The 25,502-nt window shown below is 39.3% G+C and overlaps 2 protein-coding genes across 5 annotated transcripts in view; one reads left to right on the plus strand and one right to left on the minus strand.

Moving 5' to 3' along the window:
* Positions 1 to 19,602, minus strand: part of LOC103705821 (THO complex subunit 2-like) — a 42,978-nt gene extending 23,376 nt beyond the window's left edge. For 2 of the 4 annotated variants that reach the window (XR_003385421.2, XM_008789690.4), the window contains exons 1-12: positions 19,288 to 19,602; positions 19,078 to 19,203; positions 15,339 to 15,380; positions 13,225 to 13,284; positions 13,066 to 13,128; positions 11,982 to 12,062; positions 9,358 to 9,432; positions 9,224 to 9,271; positions 8,491 to 8,559; positions 8,272 to 8,405; positions 1,354 to 1,429; positions 870 to 1,060 (exon numbers count right to left, since the gene is read on the minus strand). Coding sequence is in view for 3 of the 4 variants with exons in the window: in XM_008789690.4 (XP_008787912.2) it covers positions 870 to 1,060; positions 1,354 to 1,429; positions 8,272 to 8,405; positions 8,491 to 8,559; positions 9,224 to 9,271; positions 9,358 to 9,432; positions 11,982 to 12,062; positions 13,066 to 13,128; positions 13,225 to 13,284; positions 15,339 to 15,380; positions 19,078 to 19,203; positions 19,288 to 19,422 (1,100 nt within the window). In the remaining variant the exon portion in view is untranslated. Of the gene's footprint in view, positions 1 to 869; positions 1,061 to 1,353; positions 1,430 to 6,542; positions 8,241 to 8,271; positions 8,406 to 8,490; positions 8,560 to 9,223; positions 9,272 to 9,357; positions 9,433 to 11,981; positions 12,063 to 13,065; positions 13,129 to 13,224; positions 13,285 to 15,338; positions 15,381 to 19,077; positions 19,204 to 19,287 lie in introns of those variants that run through there. The other 2 variants (XM_039134386.1, XM_008789692.4) reach the window with 2 other exon arrangements.
* A 4,627-nt stretch (positions 19,603 to 24,229) lies between these two features.
* On the plus strand, positions 24,230 to 24,730 carry LOC103705822 (E3 ubiquitin-protein ligase RHA2A-like). Its single transcript, XM_008789694.4, has one exon. The coding sequence runs from the start codon at positions 24,230 to 24,232 to the stop codon at positions 24,728 to 24,730; it is 501 nt and encodes a 166-aa protein (XP_008787916.2).
* Positions 24,731 to 25,502: the final 772 nt, after the last annotated feature.

Genomic DNA, 25,502 nt, shown 5'->3' on the forward strand with positions numbered 1-25,502 from the left:
AAATCTGTCAAGTGCTAGTAGGAGTGGGAGCATTCTTACCCTATCACACAAACAATGTAGTGTATGTGTCTGTCTGTGTGTAGAGAGAGAGAGCGAGACTAGAATGCACACCAGTGGATGTGGTCCCAAATGCTTCCCAATGAAAATCAATGGACTTCTCAATGAAAATCTACACCACCGATTACGATTTGTGATTTCTAAATTAGGTAGAAACAAGAAAATGAGACATTTTTTATGTCCTACCATGCATCAAAACGACAAAAATGGACGATTTTAAAATATGATATTAGTGCTTTGGTTAGATATCTAGTCTAGATGTATCAAAATCAGCTGAAATTTAATATGTATATGATATTTAGAACAAGATCAATGGTTAAGATCTACAAACTATATAGTCTATGATATACTTCCGCTCACTAGATATAGTGCCATTATTCACTTTGTGCTTGCTTGATGCATCGATAAGAAATCTCTAAAATAACCGATTTTTAGTCTCTGGACATTTTATACACACTATAGATCATCACCAACTGTGAAGATTTTTATTTCGAGAAGCATAACATTGATTTTCATTAGGAAGAATTTAGAGCTACATACACTCGTGCATTCTACCTTAATTCTCTCTATATATCATATATGTGTATTCACAAAAATGTATATGTATGTATGTAAGTCCATGCATGTGTATATGTGCATATGTATTACATAGCTTACACCAGAAGACATCCGTATAACAAGTAACAAAATGTCCAAAACTCCTGTAATTGTATGTAACACTTAAAATGCAAAAGACAAAATATGGAAGTCATAACGAACATGCACTTTAGCTTAGCCAATCGTCACAGATTGTGCCATAGAAACCAACTTACCAGTCATCAACAGAAAGGAAACCAATAAGCAAACCAAGTTTCTGATTATTTTCAACCTCAGGTGCTCGTTCTGTAATCGCATCATTTTCCATGTCCAAAGCAGAAAACAGATCGATAGTCACATCTTGTTTCTCATCATCCATAAGGTCTTTTCCTGTAGCAGCAAGATTAATTTTGCCAATTTTGTTGACCTGATATCAAATACTTCTTTTAGGATCACAACAAATGCTTCAAAAAATACCAGTGGGACAACTAGTGATAATTTTTCACACCATATAAATGTTAAAACGGCATGCTGAACCTCAAAAGGCAAGAACTTGTGATTTTAACACAGAACACATGTTGATTACTTTATTTTAAAAATTAGCATAAACAAGATGTCATAAAAAAAAGAAAAACAAAATGACTTATATATCTCATGATAAGTCTTTTTATATGGTACCAATTGAGCAAAGCATCCATACTACATATCAAAGATTCAGACCTCATCAAATCGTTTTGCAATAAATGCATCATAGTGCTCAAATGCCTCATCATCCTTTGGAAGTAAGTGTGCATATCTGCAAATAAATAAGCAGAAGCTATTAAACAAACATATTGACAAGTCTACATTCAAATTAGAAAGAAACTATGGTGGAACACAAATTGAAAAGCTTAAAAATAAAAAAATAAAACTGGGAACACCTCCAAAATGATAGAAAAAACAAGTGCAAAGAGAAGGCAACTGAACAGAACCACAGTATAACAATCAAAATAACAAAACCATGCAAAGTTAGAGAGGGAAATTTGGACCTGACCCCACTAAACTGGCCAACCCAATAAACTCGTCCGGCTGGGTCTGAGTCTCATATACCTAACCTGTATGTAGTTCAAGCAGGTTGAAACAGGCTTGGGTTGTACAGTTATGACCTGACCCAAACCTTATAACTAAATAAGATAAAATGCAACCTCTGAGGCGACTATCAGGCGTGTGCTCATCCAATCTTAACTACTGGGAACATGGGATCATGGCCATCCATCATATCAACCCTTCACTTGACCGAATCATGTGCACCAAATGTGCCAAATAGTGGCAAAAGCTAATAAAACTTAAAATCTAACCCTGGCCCTCAATGCTAATAAAGCTTTATATCCATAGTTGTATGGGTCATAGGCTGTCTGTAGCTGCGGGTAATAGGATCCAGTATACGACTCAGAACCTGATACGTCTATGGATCCTATTGCACGTGCGAGGTCATCTGTAGCTGCATCGTGTCCTCCTGAATGACCTTGACGAGCCTGTGTCCTATATGCAATCGGATCCTGGCGAGCTCCACCAGATCGTGCACTGTGGTTCCTATTCTGTGTAGCATTCATAAACTGGGACTCACCGGTGAATCGAAGACCACCCTGCGGTTGTCTCATAAACAGTGGTCTTTTGTCCACTCCTTCCCTGGCCAGCAGATCCATGACCACCAGAACTGTTGCTCCTAGTCTCCAAATCTGAGTGAATTGACTTCTCGACACTCTTCATTGGGATGCAGGTGCCTTTTATTTTTCTTTTTTGGTGTGCTGGGCAACTGCCTTCTTATCCTACGTGCCACTCGTTGCCTGCTTACCCTCTCTCTGCATGGCTATGTTGAAAGGATGTATGTCGCCCTCCTGACCAATCGACCGGGTAATGTAGTAGCCTCGTCTAAGCATCTCTCGATCATATTTTTGAGAGAATGTCTTAAACAAGGAGTCATGTGGTGGCTGGCTACCCTATGGTTATGGCTAATCAGTTAGAAGGATGCATGAAATATTGCTCTCCGACCATTGCCCTGCATCGTCCCTAGCCTCGCTGGCTACAAAACTGGTCGATCGTGGAGATGTTCCTAGCTCATCAAGCTCTGATTTCTGCTGCTGGCCCACAAGCCATTCGATCATAGGATCATCCTCATCATCAATGAAAGCACTATGGATCGGATCTGTGTACTTTAGCTCCACTTCCTCCTGAATGCGCTTCAGCCTCGACCTCAAATTGTAGCGAACATGTACAAAGTTGTTGAGGCGCTTCTGTCTCAAACAGTTCCTCTGTTTGCTATAGATGAGGGCAAAGATAGACCAATTGCGCTCACAGCCACTTGAAGAGACCGTCTAGAAGAGTATCCGGATAGCTAGCTGCTTAAGATTTTTCGCAGACAACCCAAAATGAATCCACCATTCAGCTACAAAAATATTAAAAAAATTATATATAAGATAGTATCATATGAGTAACCATCTAACGCCACGTAAAGGTCCTCTTGTTGTGTAACATACCTAAATTCATACTCGACAGCTGTCGAGACTCCAAAGCTGTCGGTGTCCACTCTAAATATTTTGGTCTGTGATAAAAAAATTATGTTGTACTATATTAATCATCGAAGATACCAGTTAACTTACACATCACTTAAGTTAACTTACCATTTTCTAGACAAAGGGCCGCGACTTCTAGATCAGGCTCCATCTTGTAAATCACATTACGCAGAGCGGCTAGAAGTTCGTCATCCATATCGATTCCAGCTATAGTGTACTGAAACGAGGGTTCAAGTAGTATGTTGCAGAAGTGTAAATAGAGTTCGTTATTGTAAAATTGTACAAGTAATAGAGCAATCTAGTTTTCAATATTCTTGCTTACCTGCAAGATGCAAGTCTCTACTCATCCGGTAATCCCACCGCCGCTCAATAATGTTTGATGTACTCGCGGGCATAGATTCAGATCATGGAATATATCGACATCATTGAGCGGCGGTGGGACTACCAGATGGGTAGAGACTTGCATCTTGCAGATAAGCAAGAGCACTGAAAATTAGACTGCTCCTATATTTGTATAATTTTACTAAAAAATAACAAACCCTATCGGAAGCATACTACCTGAACCCTTGGTTTTAGTACACCATAGCTGGAATCGATATGAATGACGAACTTTTGACCGCTCTGCGTAATGTGATTTACAAGATAGAGCCTGATTCAGAAGTTGTGACCCTATATCTAGAAGAGATAAATTAACTTAAATGACATGTGTAACTTAACCGGTATCTTCAATTATTAATATGGTACAAGATTTTTTCACAGACTAAAATATTTAGAGAGCTGTCGTAAGAAAAATATGAATTCAGGTACGTTACACATCAGGAAGACATTTACCTGATGTTAGATGGTTACTAATATGGCACTATCTTATATGTAATTTTCTTCAATATTTTTGCAGGTGAACAGTGGATTCATTTTGGGTTATCCGCAAAAAATCTTAAACGGATAGTTATCCGGATCCTCTTCTAGACAGTCTCCTCGAATGGCTAAAAGCGCAACTAGTCCACCTTCGCCCTCATCCACAGCAAACAGAGAAATCGTTTGACATAGAAGCGCCTCAACAACCTTACATATGCTCGCTACAATCTGAGATTAATGCTGAAGTGCATTCGGAAGAAAGTATAGCTAAAGTACACAGATCCAATCCATAATGCTTTCATTGATGATGAGGATTATCCTATGATCGGATGGCTTGTGGGCAGGAGCAAAAGCTGGAGCTTGATGAGCTTGGATCGCCTCCACGACCGGCCAATTTCTTAGCCAACGAGGCTAGGGTCGATGCTAGACAATGGGCAAAGAGCAATATTCCACGCATCCTACCAGTATATCAGCCACATCCATAAGATAGCCAGTCACTAACTCCTTGTCCGAGATATCCTCAGACATATGATTGAGAGATGCTTAGACGAGGCCACTACGCTACCCAGTCGACTCAGTCAGGAGGACGACATATATCCTCCCAACATAGCCAGGCATAAAGGGTAAGCAGGCAACGAGTGGTACAAAGGATAAAAAGGCAGCTGCCCAGCACACCAAAAAAAAACAAAAAGGCACTTGCAGCCCAATGAAGAGCGTCGAGGAGTCAATTCACTCAAATCCAGAGACCAGGAGCAGCAATTCTAGTGGTCATGGATCTACTGGCCAGAAAAAGAGTAAAGGATAGGAGACCACCGTTAATGAGACAGTCGTAGGATGGTCTTCGATTCATCGGCGAGTCCTAGTTTACGCATGCTACACAAAATAGAGACCACGATGCACAATCTGGTGGAGCCCGCCAGAATCCGATTATATATAGAAGATAGGCTCCTCGAGGTCATTCAGGAGGACACGATGCAGCTACAGATGACCTCGCACGTACAGTAGAATTTACAGACGTATCAGGTTTCGAGTCGCATACTGGATCCTATTATCCGCAGCAACAGGCAGCCTATGACCCATACGAATATGTATATGATGTGTTTGAGGCATTTTCCGGCGGCTACTACCCTATGTGGCTCGGAGCATCTTACGGGTTGAATTTTGCTGCCGGCTTATTTGGATAAGCCCATTCACAACCATTTTATCAGCCAGTTTATCAGCTAGAGGATACCTCTCAGAGCTAGAGCTTCAGCGAGAAATTCAAGAGTACTTATAACCCGGAGCGCGTTGCTTATGGGATGAACATACAAGACTACAATGCCGCTTGGCTAGAGAGGTGGGTGATGTGCCTCCTGACTATGCTGATCAAGGTCTGCTGAACCGACCAGTTCAGCTTGTACCATACCAATACCAGCCTCCACCGGTACGGTACAACCATAGTAATCGAAACCGAACGGTTCCTTGCCCATACCGGTTCGAACCGATGAGCAGAATATGGGACCTAGAGGAAAATGCAAGTATGCAACTTTCATGAGCAGAATACATCCTCAAACATCATAGAAAGCAATCTTAATGATAATGATTTGATTCTTAGAAATGACAGACCAAGGTTAAGAAGACCGATAATCATTTGATGGTTGCCTACTTTGTACTCCAAAATAGAATGGCCACTTGAGTCAAAGTGAGAATTTGTTCAAGTTAAACAGAAGACCAACCAGGGCTCCAAAGCATAAAGGTCCGATGCAAGGATGCATGCAATAAGCCTTCTCTTTTTCTTGGCTAAATGATTCGATTAACTAAAATCAATAATATTGCAACATCTATACTATAAATATAACACGAAAGTACAAATTAAACAAGCACATGTCACTTATAATTCATCATTCGGTGAACCTGGATAGTGTATCATACTCCAAAAGAGCAAAATAAACAGTTGAGTAACACCTTAAATAGTCAAATGCATAATATGCAGAATAACAAGTGATTATGTCTTGTGACCTGAAATTTTGATCCAACCATTAAAAAAGAACTAATAAAATAATCGATAAAAATACACCTCTTTCATATGATACTAAAATTATTAATTAGGATCTCCTAAAATTTTGAAAAAACAGCAAAAACGTTTGCTGGTTATCATTTAGATGCTCATACAGTAGCAACTGCAGACATCTAATATAAAGAGCACAGGCGAACTCCTCATTGCCATCATGTGCCTACAGTGAAGTACTAAAGTTGTTAACCCAACTCTAATGATGTAGCTACACATACTCTTTCTTCATCTGTTAAGGTTCAATAACAGAGTTCTGATTCAGACTGAAAAAAAATATAAAAACCAGCTGAGACCACAAAGTATTTAGTAATGACTTGACCTACCCTTCTTCATCCAGCACAAACTTCACAAAAAAAATAATAAAACAATAAAAACGATTCACCTCACATAGCACCAAAACCAATCGATATGAAATCGATCCAAAAAATGACACTAGCGTGCACGAAACTCGCCTTTGATGCAATAAACGCATTATTCATCACCAAGTGCAAATTTAATCAAGAAAAAGTTCCCCATGGCTGCTTCTTCAACGGTGCAAGGTACATAAAACAACAGTGAGAACAGTAGATTCGTGAAGATGTTTGCCACTCAGGTTCCATCACTAATGAGTTGATTGGATGCTTGTCTGGCAATTCGCCATTTTCTTCTCAAGAGACGATGTCATTAACTGCAACAGCAACTTAGGAATGGGAAGGACAATGGGTTCCAGAGTATCACCAGTTACTTCCTACCCATATCAGCTTGATGGTTTTTGTGTTCCCATCTCAAACAAAAGCACATCTCACAAATGGTCTTCACCTAAGCTTCTCGTGAAATGATACATCTTTCTCATAAAGCTCAAGATCCAAAGTCTTCCATGCACATAGAGTTGTCATCTTCAGGAATCAACAAGTTTATAGAATAATTAGTGTATGAGAAGGGCTTCATATAACTAGTAAACATAATCTGCCTGTACCAGCTATTTGCAGTCCATGATTGCCCCTCCTATATTGCAAGTAATTGTAATATTTAGTTAGCAATGTATATATCATTTTGAATGGTAAGAGAAGCAACCATCATCAACCAACAAACACATCTCCAATTACCATCAATCTAAAACTGTCCAAGTTGGAACCTGACAGGCGTGAACTTATTCACCTCTGAGTGTGCTTTTATGTTCACATCTATCTGCACTCTGAGCAGCAGCCATTGATTCTCTTTGCATGTTGCGACAAGAAAAAGTCTACAGAAAAAATTAATAAAAGCATTGCAATGAGAATATCTCTTGTCAGTCAATATAACCTTCAAATTCCACCACAAAAAGTACATGGAGGAAAGATGTCAATATGCACCACCGTAAGCATAACACCAACGTAATTGTTGTAACCAAAACACTCATCAGTCAACATATCCATCAAATTCCACCACAAACTACCATGAAGGAAAGACATTAAGATGCGGCACTGGAACCATAACGTGAAACGGATGAAAGTATCTGCCTAAACTCTTTCAAATGGAACATCAAAGTGGATACCTTCGGAAAGATTCAAACAGACATCAACATTCCAAAGCAACCCAGCTTTATAAAGTTAACTGCCATAATTCCATCAATAGGCTCACTGTCTGAGAAACCAAACTTATATATATCAGATAAGTTTTTGATCCAATACCCTGCCTCGATGAACAAATCTTCAAAGCTTTCTAATCTCAAGCAAGAGAACCCCCAGCAAATACCACATCAACAAGCCTACTCCAGATAAGGATGCAGCAGATAAGGACATCCTCAAGACTCAATGAACCCCACTTGTAGCAGGATTATTCAAATTTATGAGCACTATGTGTGATGCAAAACAAAAGACACTGTTAGATTTGAAAAAAGAAAAAGAAACATAAAAAAACAGAGGAGGAAAGAAAGACAGATTCAGCCTTTAATTTTTTTCATAGAACATGCTTCCAGTCTTTCAACAAGGTAATATGAGATTAAATACAGAATTTATCCTTCTCGATTTAATAGTAGTCATTGGAAGTGCCAAATACATTTTTGTTCAAGTATTAAGATACTGAAATGCAGTCTTAACAAGCAAAATTTACTTAATGCAAAATACAGTAAGCTATGAGTAAAACGAAGCGAGGCACAAGTACCAAGTCAGAAAATTCTGAAGAAATTGAAATTACTGAGTAAGATAAGTGAACATAACTTACATATTATCAAGATCAATAAAGTTTGCTTTCACCAGCAAAGCTGTAAGCCGATAAAGACTGGAAGGAACAGGGGTGTTCACGTCCATACGTTGATAATACTGGAACTTAAATCCCAAAATCTGAGCAGCATGTGACTGCCAAAAACAAACAAGCACGATATAACAAAATCAAGCAATACTTGAGACTTGAGTGTAAAAAATATCTCAGTGAAGAGTATACCTTTGGAAATATAGGAATGAGATTGTAACAAGTAGTATTTTCAGGATAAAGTTCAAAACACTCCAACACCTGAAAACTCACGTACAGGCAAGCATCTCTTGTCAGTTGTAGCACAATAACAAATCCAGTAATAACTCTTTCTTCTAGAAATGATTGTGAGCAGCACATGCTAGCAAACATGGGTTTGCTTTAAAATAAATTAGCCTTTTAAAAGAAAAACTAAAGGTGCGAAACAGATAAGGAAATTGTAATGACTAGCTTTGCAAAAGAAAAGCCAAAGGTATGAAACACATGAGCAAGGTTCGCAGGACCGATTGTACCGGCGTACCGGTGAGCACCGGTGAGCAAGTCCGCGCGCGTTTTTCGAAAAAAAAAAAAAACAAATGCCACAGAGCGGCTTTAAATGCCACTCTGTGGCATTAAGAGGCCCACGCGGGCTCCAGCCGCGTGGGCGCTCTTCCCCGCGCACCCCCGCGCGGGGAAAGGGTGGCTTGGACCGGCTTGTACCGGGCCGGTTCGCACCGGTACCGGCTTGTACCGGCGCGAACCAGGCCGGTTCGCACTGGTCCAGGTACAGAACCAATCGATTCCGACCCAGTTTGGGTCGGAACCGTTTTATACCCCTGTACCGGACCGGTGCCAGTCCTGTACGGGCTGAACCGACCGGTACCGGTCGGTTCAGCAGACCATGCACATGAGGAACATGTAGTGACATAAGTGCGAAACAACTTACAATATCAAAAACGCGATTTGGGTCCAGATCAAAGTGCCCAATTAATGACTGCAAAAGATCACAAATTAAAGACCATTAAGATAAAGAAGGATATTCACATGAAGACATTATTACATGCAGGGAAAAGGACTAACCTTAATTATGCTAATTGTCACCGTTGATGCACTCTCATTTGTCGAATCTAAACCACCCTGACAAAGAAGTGTCACCTACAAAGCCCAGAAATAAGGAGAAGACGTTGGTTAGCGCCTTGCAATGAACCAAATAAAGAATACAAATCAAATAGCAAACAAAAAAATTGAAAGTGCAATGGGTTTAGCTATGCAGAGATAACTTGTTTTTATATCTTAATACAGACTGAACTTGTAAGAAGACATGTGCATTATCATTACACTCATATTATGGGAAGAGCCTATTTACTATATTAGTTGATTTGTTTTTATAAAAATTGGACTCATAGAGACATGTGAATTATCGTACAAATGCCTATTGAGACGAGCACATGTGCTACACATGTAAAAACAGCTTACAAGAACATATGGGCAAAATTACGGATTTAAATTTTTAAAATGTATACACATATGTCATGCATAAGATTCTCACAGAATTTGTCTTTGCCAAGAATAATATAGGTCTATTAACACAAAGATAATATTTGGCATATAATATTCCCATCAAGGTTTTAAATGCAAATACCCAACCTGTACCCATCTTCCCATTGAAACAGTATGGTATCGATGTAACACCAATACCGATGGTCCAAATTCCAAAAGTTTAAAAAAGCTATCAATACGACCAGTCCAGTACTGCCAGTACGGTACTGACAGCGGTTTCAGCATCCCGGCACCTGTACTCGTGCTGGTTTCTGACCAGAACAGTATGGCACTAGTCATATCGTCCCATTTTAGCAGTTTTTAAGACCATGATTCCCATAGAATATTACAGTATACGTCCAAAAGGTATCTAGTAAAATTTTTAACCTTTATACTACTATTGTTTTATATTTTTCAAGGTTATCATTGTCAACAATGTGTTAGACAAACAAATTGAGAGACAAATGAAGAGATACATATTGAAATTAGAGTTAAATGGGTGAAGTGGAGCAGCGCTTCCACACTATCATGTTGCCAGCAGATGGCTTGGCAACTTAAGGGGAAATCCTATAAAACCTTATGAAACTATAACCCTAACAGTATGTAGTAGTTTACATCTACTTGCAGTTTTCTGCTATTTGATCCAACATTTTAAAAAGAATGCATCAAAATCAATGAAACTACATGCCCATACAATATGCTAAACTCTTGTATAATTCTCTTTACCTCCAAAAAAAATTGTATAAATTACAATATTTTTATTGCATGGTTATTATGTACCCAATTACTTTATTGAATGTTCCTAAACCTTATCTTGCCTTTTTATGTTTTGGTTATCTTTTTTTTCAAGACTGGAACCATGAAAACTAGAATCAAAACTGACAAAAATGTTTCTTATAGCCTCAAGTAAAACTCATACAAAAACCAAGATTATGACTTGAACAAGAAGGAATATAAACAACATCAACTTTCACAATGCTATGCATTTAAAGAGAACATTGCTGGCTGGATAGGAATACACGAGTTTTCGACAGCGAAAGCACCCACCAGAGGGTGGTGGCGGACCGAGCTCTATGGCATGCGGCGGAGATCACCGGCACCAATGAGGCTTCATCTACTGGGTTGGTCGGGGACATCTGGGGTCCTCATTTTGCTCTTTCAGCGTCCCGGACGATATTGGTATCCTAGGTGCCCCCACCCCCTAGCTTTCTCACGGTGAACTTCGATGGGAGCGTAATAGAGGACGGAAGCTGCGGAGGTGTGGGATTTGTCATCAAAGATCACGACGCCAGACTCGTGGCGGCAGGTGGGCATAAGGATTTTTGACTCGTCAGTAGTGACCGCTGAGCTTCGGGCAGCCTAGGAGGGTGTCTCCTATGCGAGGCGAATACTAGGTGCAGGTCGCATCCTCCTCGAGGAGGATTCGACCACAATGATTGAGTGGATCTAGGGATGGGGGTGCTCAGTCGAGGACCGGCCGCTGCTCCACGATATTCGCAGAAAACTTGGGGAGCCTGACTCCTACCAGGCTACGCACGTATATCGGGAGGCGAACGGTGCTGCAAACTAGGTTGCTTCCTTCGAGGCTCATCACTCAGAAGATTTTTTCTGGCTAGACCACGGGGCTATGCCTATACCTTTGCGCGGTATTTTGTTTTTTAATTATGTTGGCTATTTTCACACTCGTCAGGTGTGAGCCGCCGATGTACCAAAAAAAAAAGAGAGAGAACAAAGTGCAATTTGCCTTCGCAACATTAATGTATGATATCATCAAAGCAACCCCACAAAATTACAAAAGAACCATTACACTTCAAACAACCACACAATCAAGGTAACATTTACCACATTGAAATGTTTTTTTCCTAAAAAATAGAATCACTTTGCCATCCTAAATGCACAACCATCTAGTGGACTACTTCGCCAACATTGTTTTGTACTTGTGGGTTCTTCATATCAATACAAGGAACTTGGTTATATGATGAAAAACACACCATGATTGACATTATTAAGTATTAACTTGAAAAGAACATGATGTTGAAAATATCCTAACCTCACTCGTAGTGCAAGCCCATTGCAGCAAGTGAAGGATATTTATCATGCTTAGTTCCTCTCATCATAAAGACTCAATTAATAAAAAGAAAATGGAAGAAGATCCAATAACCCACCAGTTTGGCATAGCCCTCGCTCTCCTCTCGTAGAAGATTGAATTTTGTTTGCTGATAAAGAAGGCGGGTGTTTACTCTAACCTGCAGACATAATTATAGACAAGAGAAAAAGATCAAGCATCCAGATTTGGAAAAGGGAGGAGAGGGGTGGCAAGGGGAAAAGAAGCTCCAATCAAATGTTCGCTATTGAAAGATAGATAAAAAACATAAATAATTATAGATTATCTACCTATCAGATATGCATACATCCATTAGTTTGATGCAGTAAGGTATATTAATCTTAGCCCAGAGTGCAGAGATACAACTTTGATGTACAGGTTATGTTGGTGCCATTTATACGATAAGATTACATATGAGCATATTTGCTTGCAGCAGACCACATGTAACACATGCTCTCAATTAATCAGTAACGCTGTTGTGGTAATTACCTGTCCATATAGTCATCAAACAAAATAGCCACACTATCTTCAATTCAAAAGGCCATACCATCTAATCATTTATTCACCTCCTTATACTCTATTGGCTAGACATATAAGCTACTAATAATCTTTAAAAAGGCAGCCTAGAGCATGTGGCTCCCGCCATTGCAGGGCGGGGAGAGCGTCAAACGTATGCAGCCTTACCCCCATGGGCAGCACAAAAACACCAGTTTGGAGTGCTTAGGAACCAGTGCCCAGGAATGCTGGGTGTCTTATTCACGTCAGTACGACAAAAACCAACTACTACAAAACAATATGGACCATCCTATATCCTTAAACCAAACAAAAGCATTTTTTTAATGAAACCCTCTGCCAATAGCAAGTGTATAATGTCATGCAGCAAGTTAAAATTTCATAAACAGGAAGCATCAACAAAATGATAATTGTACATGAAGGTTTTAAAAAAAGTCTATCACAAACCCTCATGGATTGACAGTAGCACTGCACAGTCTCAAGCAGCCACATATGGAAACTATTGCTAATGTAGGCGGCATGTTTCCTCTTTACAGACTTCTTATTGATGAAAAGACAGAGGATGGAGATATGCACAAAAAATGATAATAAAACTGGATAATGCTATCCAACTCAATTTTAAAAGTTTATACCTCTTTGGCCTTCAAATCTTGAGCCTTGGCTTTAGTCAACTCAGACTCCCACAGAAATTCTTCCTGAAAATAAGAAGCAGAAGAGTACCACTTCAGACATGAAAAGAAAAACGCATCAGTGCAAAAAAATTAACAATTGAAGTAAATAGCAGGTCTCACCTCACAACGCTCTTGCAAAAGCCTAGATGGAACCAACGAAGACTCGACAAGGCATTTTGCCTACATAAGAGAAGATGTCATCAATTCTTCAAAACACAAATGACAGATAAAAATTTCAAAGCATTCAGAGACAATATATAGATGACTAAAATTCAGATATTATTAAGGAAGCCACAATTACTGTAGACACTTCTTTTGGCCAATATTGTTACTAGCAACAAGTCGACCAGAAATTTGATTTTAACAAAATACAGACCAACAGATCAATGAAAGTAGCATTGGGTCATCATTAGTAAGGAAGTTTTGGCCTTGGACAACAACTTGAGTAGATTAGTTAAGGCACAATCTTCTCTAAGAGTTCTTGGAACCATATTTTCCACTTATGGTGCTGACAGCTGTGCGATGTTGTGCCTTGCTGGCGGATATACCATGGTGTGCCAAAATAAAAATGAATATTACAAGCTGCGCATACACATGATGGCCCTTGAAATCTCATGCTATTTCAACCTAGGTGCTGTTTCAACCCACAGGAATTAACTCATACAGATTAACCATGCAAATTATAGGAGAATGTCATGCCCTCAGGAAAAGTTGCCTGTTTAAATGCACATTGAAAGGAACACAAGGAGGCCTCTGCAACACAATGTTATCTAAACACCTAGCAAAGGTGCCAGGTGTCCAGATTTCCCTAAGTATATGGCACTTCAACCTTTGAAAAGCCCAACAAAAGGACAATTTCATACAAAGAGCAACATGTAAGGTATGCATGCTTACATATGGATAAGTGTGCCAGCCATATAATTTCAACAGCTAGACTAAGTAACTAGTCAGTGCATTTTTTTCTGAAAGAAAACCTACATTCTTGCCATGCCATAATAACATGAAAAGAAAGAAGGAAGAAATTGGTGTTAGACCAAAAAAATGAGCCTGGGGACTTGATATTAATATTCTTTAATAGGAAAACTAGATGAAAAACCAAGTGTCATCGACTTAAAGGGACTTCTTTTGACAGCAGACTCTCAAAACCAGTGCTAAGTTTCCACACTTTTAGCTGATGTAAGCAACAAACTCCATTTTCTAAGTGCCACAAGGTGTCATGTTGCGCCATCTTGTGTGTGTCAAAGCATCAGCCTCTATAATTCCATAGGAAAAAGGAAAAAGACCAAAAAATGAACTTTCTGGATAGCATTGCTCAGACATGATTTTAATAGCAGTCTCCAATTCTAGCAGGTGATGAATCAATCAGGAGAAAATTTATAACATATATTTCACCTTTCTATCAGGATGGAATAATTTGTAATGTGCTATAACAAGAAACTGCTTTCAAAGCCACTCTTGATAATGGTGTAGCCAAAAAACCATATTCTACCTATACATAGCCAAGGTTCGGCACTATTAATTCACAATGATAGATCAGATCCACTGAATTTAAGGATTTAGACAAACAACGGGCAACCAGAATCTGCCAGTCTCAAAAGCCTAGAAAAAACTTATGGTTTGGATCAATCAATTTGCTTACACAAATGGCATCCAACAATGGACAGCGTGCGAGCAATCTTATTTTTGACAAGCATGCTGATATATACTTCTGCTCGAACTAATAATTTGGCATCATTCGAAAAGAAAAATGGGAGGTATTTTTTCATATTAAAGTTCAACTGCTTAGAAGTGGCAGAATTAATATATAACCAGGTGTGCGTAAACAATGAACCATACTGCAAGATCTTAAGATCTCCCATTTTGTAAACAATATATATTACTGGTACTGGTCAAAATGACTAAAAGAGACTGATGACACGATGAAAGATAAAACTAAAACCCATTCAAAATAACATCTAGGAATTGAAAAAAAAAATGCAATATACAGTGCAAATGCACAGATTAAATAATTATAACTTGATCCCCAATAGTTTATGCTTAACAGAAAAAATTCGATAGAAATCCATTAATATGAAGAGAAATTGATACATGATCAGGGTTTCTCATATCTCAACATTGTTACCATGAATAAAAGCAAAAGAATTAATCAAGTGTATCATGTTTAAGCAAGAAAATTATAGGTTTTAAAATCAAATAATGTATGAGACCAAATAATTAGAGAGTAAATTGCTTACCATTTTGATGAGACGAGCACGACAGTCTCCAGGCATCGTAAGCTGCAAGATCAGAAAATTAAGCTAGTTTGTCACACATAATTTATCATGTAAGATCTGTTATACAGAAGAGAACATCTTACATTACAAAAAAAAAGTGGCCAAGTAAAAGATTGCAAATAGCATACAGCAGAAGAAAACAATATTTTAAAAAAAAAAAAGCAACATATTAAGCATTGCTTGAATAGTTTACAGATCTTGTTAATACCCAATAAGTAAAGAATAAAATGGCAGCAATCAGCATCAAATACAAAACTTGCATCAGCAGCGTGATGCTTAATAGACAATGGCCAGATAAAATAAAATTGATCCATTAAAAGAATTCCAAGGACCCTCCCGGTGGTTTTTTTTAAAAAAAAGTCATCGAGGAATAATATCAAACTAGCATCTTTTGTGAGATTTCAAAATGCATACATTTCAGTGAATCCTTAATAAATCTAATAGTATAAGCGGATATCATAATCCTTAAAAAATAATAAGTCAAATTTTCAAAGCACACAGAGGCAACATTCAGACAAGATTCAAAAGGTCGGCTTCCAAGAATGGAGAAACTATAACAATTGACTTGTGAAGTGCTACAGTTATATAGTCATCTCCTCACCTATACAACATAGCAAATATATAATCACAAAAGGGGATATAACAGCCCAACAATAAAAACTCTAACAGTTATATATCATCTCTTCATCCGTGTTGCAAAGCATAAATTATAATAAGAAAAAGGCTTTCTAGGTATCTAATTTGCAACAACATACCAAACAAAAAATGATGTAAGACCAAGGGTTGTATTACAGGATTCTGAATTGATGAGACAGAAAAAGAGATAGTAGGCAGAGGAAACAAAGAGAAAGAAAGAAGAGAGGGACGCAGAATCACCAATTAAAGAACAAAAATTAAGAACCAGAAAAAGAAAAAAGTATACTCACCACAAGGATTTTTTTGATTCAGAAATCACTGTTAAGATTACAGTTCTTTAAATTCTCCCTTGCCTCATAAAATTGACAACAATACCAATAAGTTCAAAACTTTCCAAACCCGGAAAAAGAAAATCTGACCAATGCCACTTGTGACTTACCATCCAAGACCCTAACATAAACACACTAAAGTTAGGAAACCAAATAAAGTGAAGTATAACAACACCTATCGCACCACCTTGAACAGCCCAATTCAAGACGTACCGACTTGTACAAGATCAGAACCGACACGAAATGAGCCTTCAGCTCAATTCAGCGCCCAAGCTGGCTTAAACTGACCCGACCAAAGCTAACGCGCCCAGCTCAGCTCAGTTTGAGACAGTTTGGGCAATTCAAGCATCCGTTTCACCCCAATAGAGAAGGAGGGCGGATAAAGCCCCCTATGCCTTCTTTGCCTCTTCCTCTCTATTTTCTTCTAAAAGTCCACAAGAAAAGTCAAAAAAACAACAAATGTTTGCTGGATTCAAGCTAAAATCGAGGTAAAAACCCTCTCTCCTTCCCTTTTCCTCTCTCCTTCCCTCTTTTTTTTTTGTTTGAAGGCCTAAAATAGGTCAGAATGGAAAAAATGACGAGAGAATATGCCCTTTTTTATCTTTTGGCATGACATGATATGTTGTAGATCTAAGGATGGTCTATGCAATATTGAAGAAATCATGATCTTTCATTAATTGTATAATTTTTATATTAAAAATATATTTTCAGATTATAAATAAAAAATAAAATAATAATCAAAAAAATCTATAAAATCAGTAGCATGTTTGAAAGTATGCATGTGACTTGCTATCCCAATTTGGTAGCAATTTATTCAAATATAGACTACAAAAACCTAACCTCAAATTTTAAAAAACTAAAAAATAAGTGGTGATTGGTGTATACCCATTGACTAAAAAATATACGTAGCACCCCTGGCAGGGTACTACACTAATCCAAATTAAAATTAATTTTAAGATATTTAAATTATATACATTTATATTTTAAATTAATTTAAAATATTTAAAAAACAAAAAAAATAAAAAATTACTATTATGTATGAATAATGTAAAAGTTTTTTCTAAAATAATTCAATGATTTTCGTATTGTAGTGTAAAATTTTAAAAAAATGAGTTAAGTAATTACGAATGTCTATAAAAACACCGGATATGTGTTTGTTAAACTTGCAAAAATTGATCCAAGAAAGAGAATGAGCTGGAGTGTGGCATAGATTATGATCATGGTGTTGTGCTATGGGGTCAGCACCACTGGAGATACAAGTGGTGCGATATCGTGCTTAAGGGGGAGAAATGGCCAAGTTGAAGCAGCATCTAGCCCATGATTACTCTAATGTATCAGTTTGTAAGAAATATGTGTAGGAGATTCACCTATTAATGACAAAGTACTTAGCCTATTTCAAGATGAGCAAGCAAATAAGTGCTGAGAAAAGAAGATTGAGGGCCGGGCAACTAAGTCATTTTCATACCACTCGAAGAATCTAGAGAACTATGATGCATTGGATTCGGAGGACATGGAGGCAACGGGAGAGCTTAAATGCCCAATAGCAGAGGGAGGAGATTGCCCGGCATAAGGCTCAATTTGGCCCTCACATTACCTGGTGGGTGCTAGTTCCAGGTCCACCAAGGCAGATCCAAGCTACAAGAAACCTCATCGATCAAAGAGGTTGTTGGTTAAGGCAGTGACCGGATAACCTCTAAGTTTGGAACCTTTGGCAATAAGAAGGAGAAAATGTCCAAAGATGTCCCTACGTGAGTTCTTAGTTTATAGGCATAATAGACTAGGTTATCTTCAAGATTACTGAGACTAGTCAGCTACTAGGTTAGAATACAAGGTTTATTAGTGGGCCACGAAGATGTTTCTGAGTGAGTTCTTGGTTTATAAATTGTGCCTCAAAGATGAAAATGGTAACCTATAACTACCCATGGGTTCCTCCCTCTTTGTTTTTACTCTTTTGGGCAGTTCAAGGGTTAAAGTAAGTGCCCCACCCCCATCAACTATCCTTCTAGTTTTCATATACAAGTGCAAGGGTTAAAGCAAGTGCCCCACCCATCAACTAGCCTTCTGGTTTTCATATTAGGCCCCTTCTTTGAGTTGAAGTTGCAAGCATTACAAAGACGTAGTTGCAGTAATTGAGCCTCCAGCAGTCCAGTTATGTCCAGCAAAAAACATTAATGCAACCTCCTTGGGAAGGATTACCCTATGGATTTCGAGAAGTTTTAAAATAGATAATCTTTTATGTTTGACAGCTCTCTGCATAACGATCCAAAGAAAAAAATAATACTCAGAGCTTTAACAAATTTTTGATTTACACAAAGAACCTTAATCAGTATATAATTTGCAAATCCGCTTCTATGAAACTAATTATCCTATTCCAATGGTAGTATATATTCCAAGAGGCATTCACGTCGGTCTCATAGCTAAACGTGTCCCAAACTCGACTATGATCAAATATTTGGGGTTCAGGAATAGTCCCACATTCAGAACAATTTGCAAACGAGATTGTTGATAATTAGCCAATATCTAGCCCGCCCTAGTTGACCCCTTTCAGGGATAATGTTGATGTCCAAATCCAAAATGCAGCCACATTTATGCACTTTCCAAGAAGTACCCAGGATTTCAAGATCAAGTAAACTTTGAAAGAATTCTCACCGTGCATGCAAGAATCCAAATCAACAGCTATCAACTATTCCATTAAAATTTCACAGTATAAGGATACATAAAGAACCAAAACTCACATCTTGCCCCATGTGGGCGATGATATCAGCGATGATGGACGCCATCTCCTCCCCTTGCTGCTCCTCAACGAACACCACCGAGTCCAGCGCCACGCCGCACTTCTGGAACGGCAAATCCCCGCGAACCTGCGACCAAACCCCATCATGAACCCGCCTTTACCATCAAGAACGCTCGGAAACACATCTCAAACCCCTAGAAGACGAACCCACCATGGCCCAACAGAGCTCGTAGAGGAACCGGGTCATGGGGACCGGATCGGGGAGCTTGAAGGCGGCGTTCGAGGCCTTCCATTCCTGGAGGCATCCCTCGGCGATGTACTTGAATTCAGGGGATTGGACCGACATCGGAGGGTGGAGGGAGAAGAGGCCGATGAGGGGAGAGAGACCTAGGACTTCAGGAGGACGGAGATGGGGATAGGTAAGGTTTCATCCAGATTAGGGTTTTGGAGCGGAACGCAAGAAGATGCGGACGAGCGACGGAAGCCGGAGAGCGAAGCAGCGGAACCCACGATGGCGGTGGGAAATGCCGCGGTTTCTTAGTAATCTCGGATTAGTCTAATGGGCCGAACACCGGACCAAAACGGCCTACGGGCAAAGGATCCCTACCCGGACCCAGTAATCCAGGTCTGGGACCCGTGAAACAATATTTTGCGTTGTAAGGTACACAATGGCTTTAAATGTACCATATAATCATGGTAAGATCGATCCTGGCGTGCATTGCGTACGTGGCTATCATCACGATTCATGAAATCCATGATGCATGAGATGCACATAAAATATGTTGCATAGCTAGAGGTGATTTCCGATATATTATATATGGTGGCCATGTTGATATCATTATAGGATAGCCATAGTACATGTTATTTAATTTTTAACCATGTAACGACTACTCGTTGAGTATAATGTTAGTATATTTGATTAAGTATCTTTAAAATGTTCTTTATTCTTGCCGTTATTTTTTGTATCTTCTGCTATAGCAACTCAATCAAAATAAATATGATAATGCAACATATAAGTTTAAGTCAAATAATATTTCACTATAATGTTTTGATGATAATAGAGAAACTCGGAAGCATAAAGGATAGAATAATTTTAATTTTTCAGGATACATAAAGTTTTAGATCTTTCGGGGCAATGTGCTTCGTATGTATTAGTATATGTGCTGATTTTTTTCTCAGCTCTAGTACCAAATTTATATGACCAATGCAATATTGATTGCCCTTGCATAACTTGAAAAATATTAAAAAATTTATCAAAATGTTCTTGTGCACATATAGATAAATGCAGACATATACGTGCGTTGAATGAGGATGGTAGATGCATTGCCAAGTGGAAGATAAAATATTAATATAAAGGTGAGAAAGAAGGGTTTCCATTGCATCAAGATGCAATATATGGTCAAACTAGATTGGAGATTTCCTTATGAATAGAAGAAACTAGTTTTAAAGAAAAATATTTGGAAGAAACCTCCAAGTGACATGGTTTTCTCCTCATTATCTTGATGAAATGTTGATAGTTTTCGTACTCCTATCATCTGTTTAAACAAATTTACAACTGTTCAAAAATAAAGAAAAAATAAAGCTTAGAATAAGCCTCGCTCATGCCAAATGGGTTTAGAACTTCTGTGGAACGAGAAAGAAAAAGTTTTCCAGGCAAATCTGCTTCGCTATTATTTTTATTCTTTATATTTTTTTAGGAGAGAAATCTGCTTGTTTTAAGAATAACTATTTGAAGATGGCTGGAATGACTATGTTCCTAGAAAGAAGCCTATTTCGTCCATGCCCCTTTTTGAAAAAAAAGAATACAAGTACCCGAAGAGTAGAGTAATTACGGCCAGGAATAACAAATTTCGACCAATCAAGTAGAGGAATACGATATTGATAGGGTTTTATTTGGAAGCATATTTTTAATAATAAGTTCAAGCTAGGCGAGGCATGCTGCATGATGAGACTAGTTTGAACTCAATTTAAGAAACTAGTCTCGGTAGCTGGGGACTATTTCAAGCTCAACGTGCAAGTGATAGTTACATAGAAGCCCCTATCTAACTTAGTATTTTATTTAAGTTCTCTAACTTTTGACCACCTCCACTTGTCCCGGTACATTGCACGACATGATTACTTCAAAAGTCACGACCAGACAAGTCACTTTATGAACATAGTATTTCATGTAAATCCTATAATGTTGGCTAAATTGCCTTCTCTGTCTCCTCTACTGAAATTGAACTAGTCCCGGGAGGGAAGCCCGAAGATGATTAGAGTGGCAATTGCAAATAAGTCCTTTGATTACAGCAATATTTCATTAAAGTCCGCCTCATACAAACCCTCCACCGCACCTGCAATCCCCAACTCAACTCTTGACTTCTCTCTCTCCCTCTCTCTTTCTTTCTGTCTCTGTCTCTCCCTCTCCCTCTCCCTCGTCATATATTAATGTATATGGCATTGGAGAAGAAGATAAGAAACGGGAAACTTTTTTCTAAGAAGTTTTTGCGTGCCTCTTTGTCTCAGTTTGAGAAAGTAAAAGGGCAAAGTGTGAATGACAAGGTCTCTTCAAAAGCTATGATCTTTAGAGAAGTTTGTGCTTATTTTCAGATAAGGGAGTGAGTCCAGCTCCATCACTTCAGAAAATGAAGGGAAGATGCTCATGGTCTATTCTATCAGAAGAATAATTTAGCAAGTTATATTGTCAAATTTCCACTGAATCGATCTCAAATCCTATGTTTCACCCCTCCAAGTTGCCGAGCCTGATTGGATGGCCGGCTTGACATTTGGATCCGAGGCAACTTTACTCCATGATTGACCGGAGAGAATCCAGGGCAATGTGAACCCAATGCAACTTGGCCGAGCCCCCTTTGGACAATAAAAACTCAACGCACTACCCTCAACAATGACCACCATGCCATTCCTTTCTTTCTTCTCAATTTTCCATCCAAGTGGCAGCAATGTTTCCTAAAGTATCTACATTCACCACCTGAACATCTGAGTAAAGCTAGATACTTACCTGTAGCAAATTCCCTTTGATCATTTATGATTAAGAGAAGATAGTTCGATATTTAAGCATAGTTAAATAATAAAAGTCATAGTGATTTGGACACAACTCCATTGAACTATAAGCGTGCATAACAACCTACAAATAACTCGTGACTGCGATTTTTAACTTCACAACAATCGTATCAGCCATGCTGCGTTACTGTTTTCCAAGAAAACGTTAAAATCTAAATGCAAAATATTGATTTTAAATCTATATAATATGCTTGACTATAGAACAAAATGAGTGCAACAGTTATAATTAAGCCATTGAGGCTGTCATTGTAATCATACTGGCATTATGATTAATGAATATTTTCTAGAGAGACAAGAGGGACGCCACTTGAATTCATAGTGTCCTAACAAGCTCACGTCTTAAATATCGATGATCGATGGAAAAGAGACCATCATATGATTTGGAGAGGGCAAAATAATTTTAAGAGATGGAGGAAAGAGGGAAGCCAAAAAACATGTATAGAGAAATTATTAGACGGGTCAAATTCACCGTAAACCGAAGACAAAATGACTGCATGATAATTTCACTTGGAATGAATCTTTGTAAGATGATTCAGAGTGAAATGAATCCATCTAATAATGTTAACCTAAGATAAAATGACAAGATTCATAGTGGACTAGATCCATCTAATAATGTCTCTTATGTATACAATAATAAAGTTTTTGGAAAAAGCGCTAGTGGGAATATAGACCAAGTTGCCAAATAGGCCAGGCAGGTAGTGAGAAGGTGTCTAAAGAAGTAGAATGAGCATATTATAGTGGGGTCGGCGGATTCGAAGATCTTAGAAGCATGCTTCATGCTCCCCCTAAACACAGCAACCAACATCAAAGACACCACCTTTAGGTCCGAAAATCTCGGGCCTATCGCCATTCATATATGCCTCATCATCTCAACCATATGATTAATCAACCAGAACATATGGTTATATTATGCTGCAAGGGACCTACTCTTGTTCCTCCCCTCGGGGATCATTCTTATCGGTCTCCATTTGTATTTTATCATGTCAATAGGACATGGGTGAGATACATTGGATCCAGACTTGGACCAACTCTTTTTTCTTTCTTTCTTTCCTTTTGCCTGTTCGAGGGTAAACGAAGGCTTGCGGGTGCATTAATTAGTGTTTAAGACCTCTTATGTAGCGCTCCGCTACGTGTAGTTTCTTTTTATCCTCCGATGTCCAATTTTGCAGATCAGACTCTGTTCTTATAGAATATCCGGAATTAATTAAACAAGTTTCAATAGAATCAATTCTAATGTCGTAGCTTCTTTCTATACTCTCTTCCTCAAAGTCAACTTTGATGGATCTGTGCTGAATGAAAGTACGAGGGGAGGCCCAAGTTTCGTATCAAGGACCTGAGCTCTAGGATAGTGGTAGCGGATAGCTGTCAGTTATTCGACATCACGATCTTCAGTACGAAGCTGAGAGCTGTCTAGAAGGGTCTTCGACATGCTTGGCGAATGCTACTAGCTAGTTTAGTCATCCTAAAGGGTGACTCGGCTACGATCATCACTTGGATCCAGGAAGTCCGAGGACTGCCAACTGCAACCATCCACTGCTTCGAAACATCTCGATGGTGATGAGGAATAGAGGATCTGTCTAGACTAAGCATGTATTTAGATAAGCTAACAGGGCTGTGAATTGGGTGACCGTCTATATAACTAATCATGCTAGTAATATTTTGTTGGTTTTTGTTTTCTAATTATAGTTCTCAACAAGGAAAAAGAAAAAAAAAAAGAAAAAGAAACCTTAGCGGAAATGGCTTCCCCGGAAACCGGATCAAGAATGGGAGATGTGCTTCTCAAGTGGGAGAATGGTGGGTCCCCACCACCATCGCGTGAACCACCTACCCTCCATACCATCGCTCCCTCCCTCTCCATAACACTCCAAGACTCGCCCCTCAAACTCCCAAATCCCAATCGCTCCCATGCCCCTTCCCCAAACCCCACGTAACCCCTCTCTTCTCTCTCGTCTCTTCCTCTAATAAATTTCACTCCTTTTCCCCACCGCTTTTATAAATCCCTCTTTCTTTCTCCCGATCCTTCACTCTGTAATAATTATCAAATTAAGAAAGAAATTAAATAAAAAGAAGGAAGGGAGAAGGGGGGGAAAGAAATGGGGCTCCCGAACCGACTCCACGACGCCTCCAGCGACTCCATCCCGATCCTCCTCGTCGTGGCGGCCGCCGGGTGGGTCTCCTACTTCCGCTCCCTCCTCCTCTGCCTCCTCCACTCCCTCGGCCTCCTACGCCTCCATCCCTCCTCCGCCGCGGCCGACGATCCCCTCTTCTCCGCTGCCGGCTCCGGCCTCGCCGGACTCGTCGTCGTGGCCTCCTCCGGACGCCCCTTCGCCTACGAGGCCTTGCGGTCGGCGGCCGCGGAGGGGGAGCGAGAGGACCCGGCCTGCGTGGTGTGCCTCTGCGAGCTCGCCGACGGCGACCGGGTTCGCCGGCTGGCGTGCTGCCATGTGTTCCACAGCGAGTGCCTCGACGGGTGGTTCGACCAGATGAATCTCAATTGTCCTCTCTGCCGGTCGCCGCTGGCGGCGGAGGAGCGTCGGGCCGACGCCGACCGCCGGATCGGGGCGGAGCTCGTCGCCTGGCTCTCCCCCTGTTGATCCGACCATCCCCCCGATCGGACGGTGCTTATGCTGCCTCCTCCTTATAATTATTATATATAATTTTTTTTTAAGCTTTACCTTTTTTTTAAAGGGTAGGCGGTGCTTGAGCCGCTCGGCCTTTCTTCCTCCCCTCTTTTTTTGGGAAGAGTTCTTGGACTCTTCTTCTTCTCTTTTTGTGTGCGTATGTGTGTGTAATTTTATCATCTAACAAAAATATTTATGCTGTAAATCTTGGTTCCTAGGATTGAATGGCTGGCATTGATAATGATGTGATTTATGTTGTTGCTTGGTTTGATTGTCGTTTTGGATCATTTGTTCGAACTTTTTCTAGATCATATTGGGTTTATAGTTTTCCCTCTTTTTGGATTTAGTTGCTTTGTTATGTTTTATGTCGATTACTATGACTATGATGATGATGAGAGAAAGAATAATTAGCTGGAAATGCCAAAGAGCCCGTGTTAGCTTGCTGCTTAGATGAAGTCTCTAAGTGAGCTGGTTGGGTCCATCCTTGTACTACACTAATCTCCAATTGCTATATCAGCTTGGTGAACTGAGCAGCGATCTAAAAGTTGCTTACTTAAATACTCTTCTTAGTTTGCTTTAATATTTTTACGATCCATGTATGTCACGCTATGTTATTTATTAATTTCTTATTCAAGAAGGTGATGAGAAAGAGCAACCTCATTAATGTTTTCTATTTTATAATGTGAGTTGGCTCGAACTCTTTGAGGAATTTTGTGGATGTTAGGTTTTGGATAGAATGGCAAAT

Source organism: Phoenix dactylifera, chromosome 15 (assembly GCF_009389715.1).
Source record: "Phoenix dactylifera cultivar Barhee BC4 chromosome 15, palm_55x_up_171113_PBpolish2nd_filt_p, whole genome shotgun sequence".
In the NCBI taxonomy this organism is placed as follows: domain Eukaryota; kingdom Viridiplantae; phylum Streptophyta; class Magnoliopsida; order Arecales; family Arecaceae; genus Phoenix; species Phoenix dactylifera.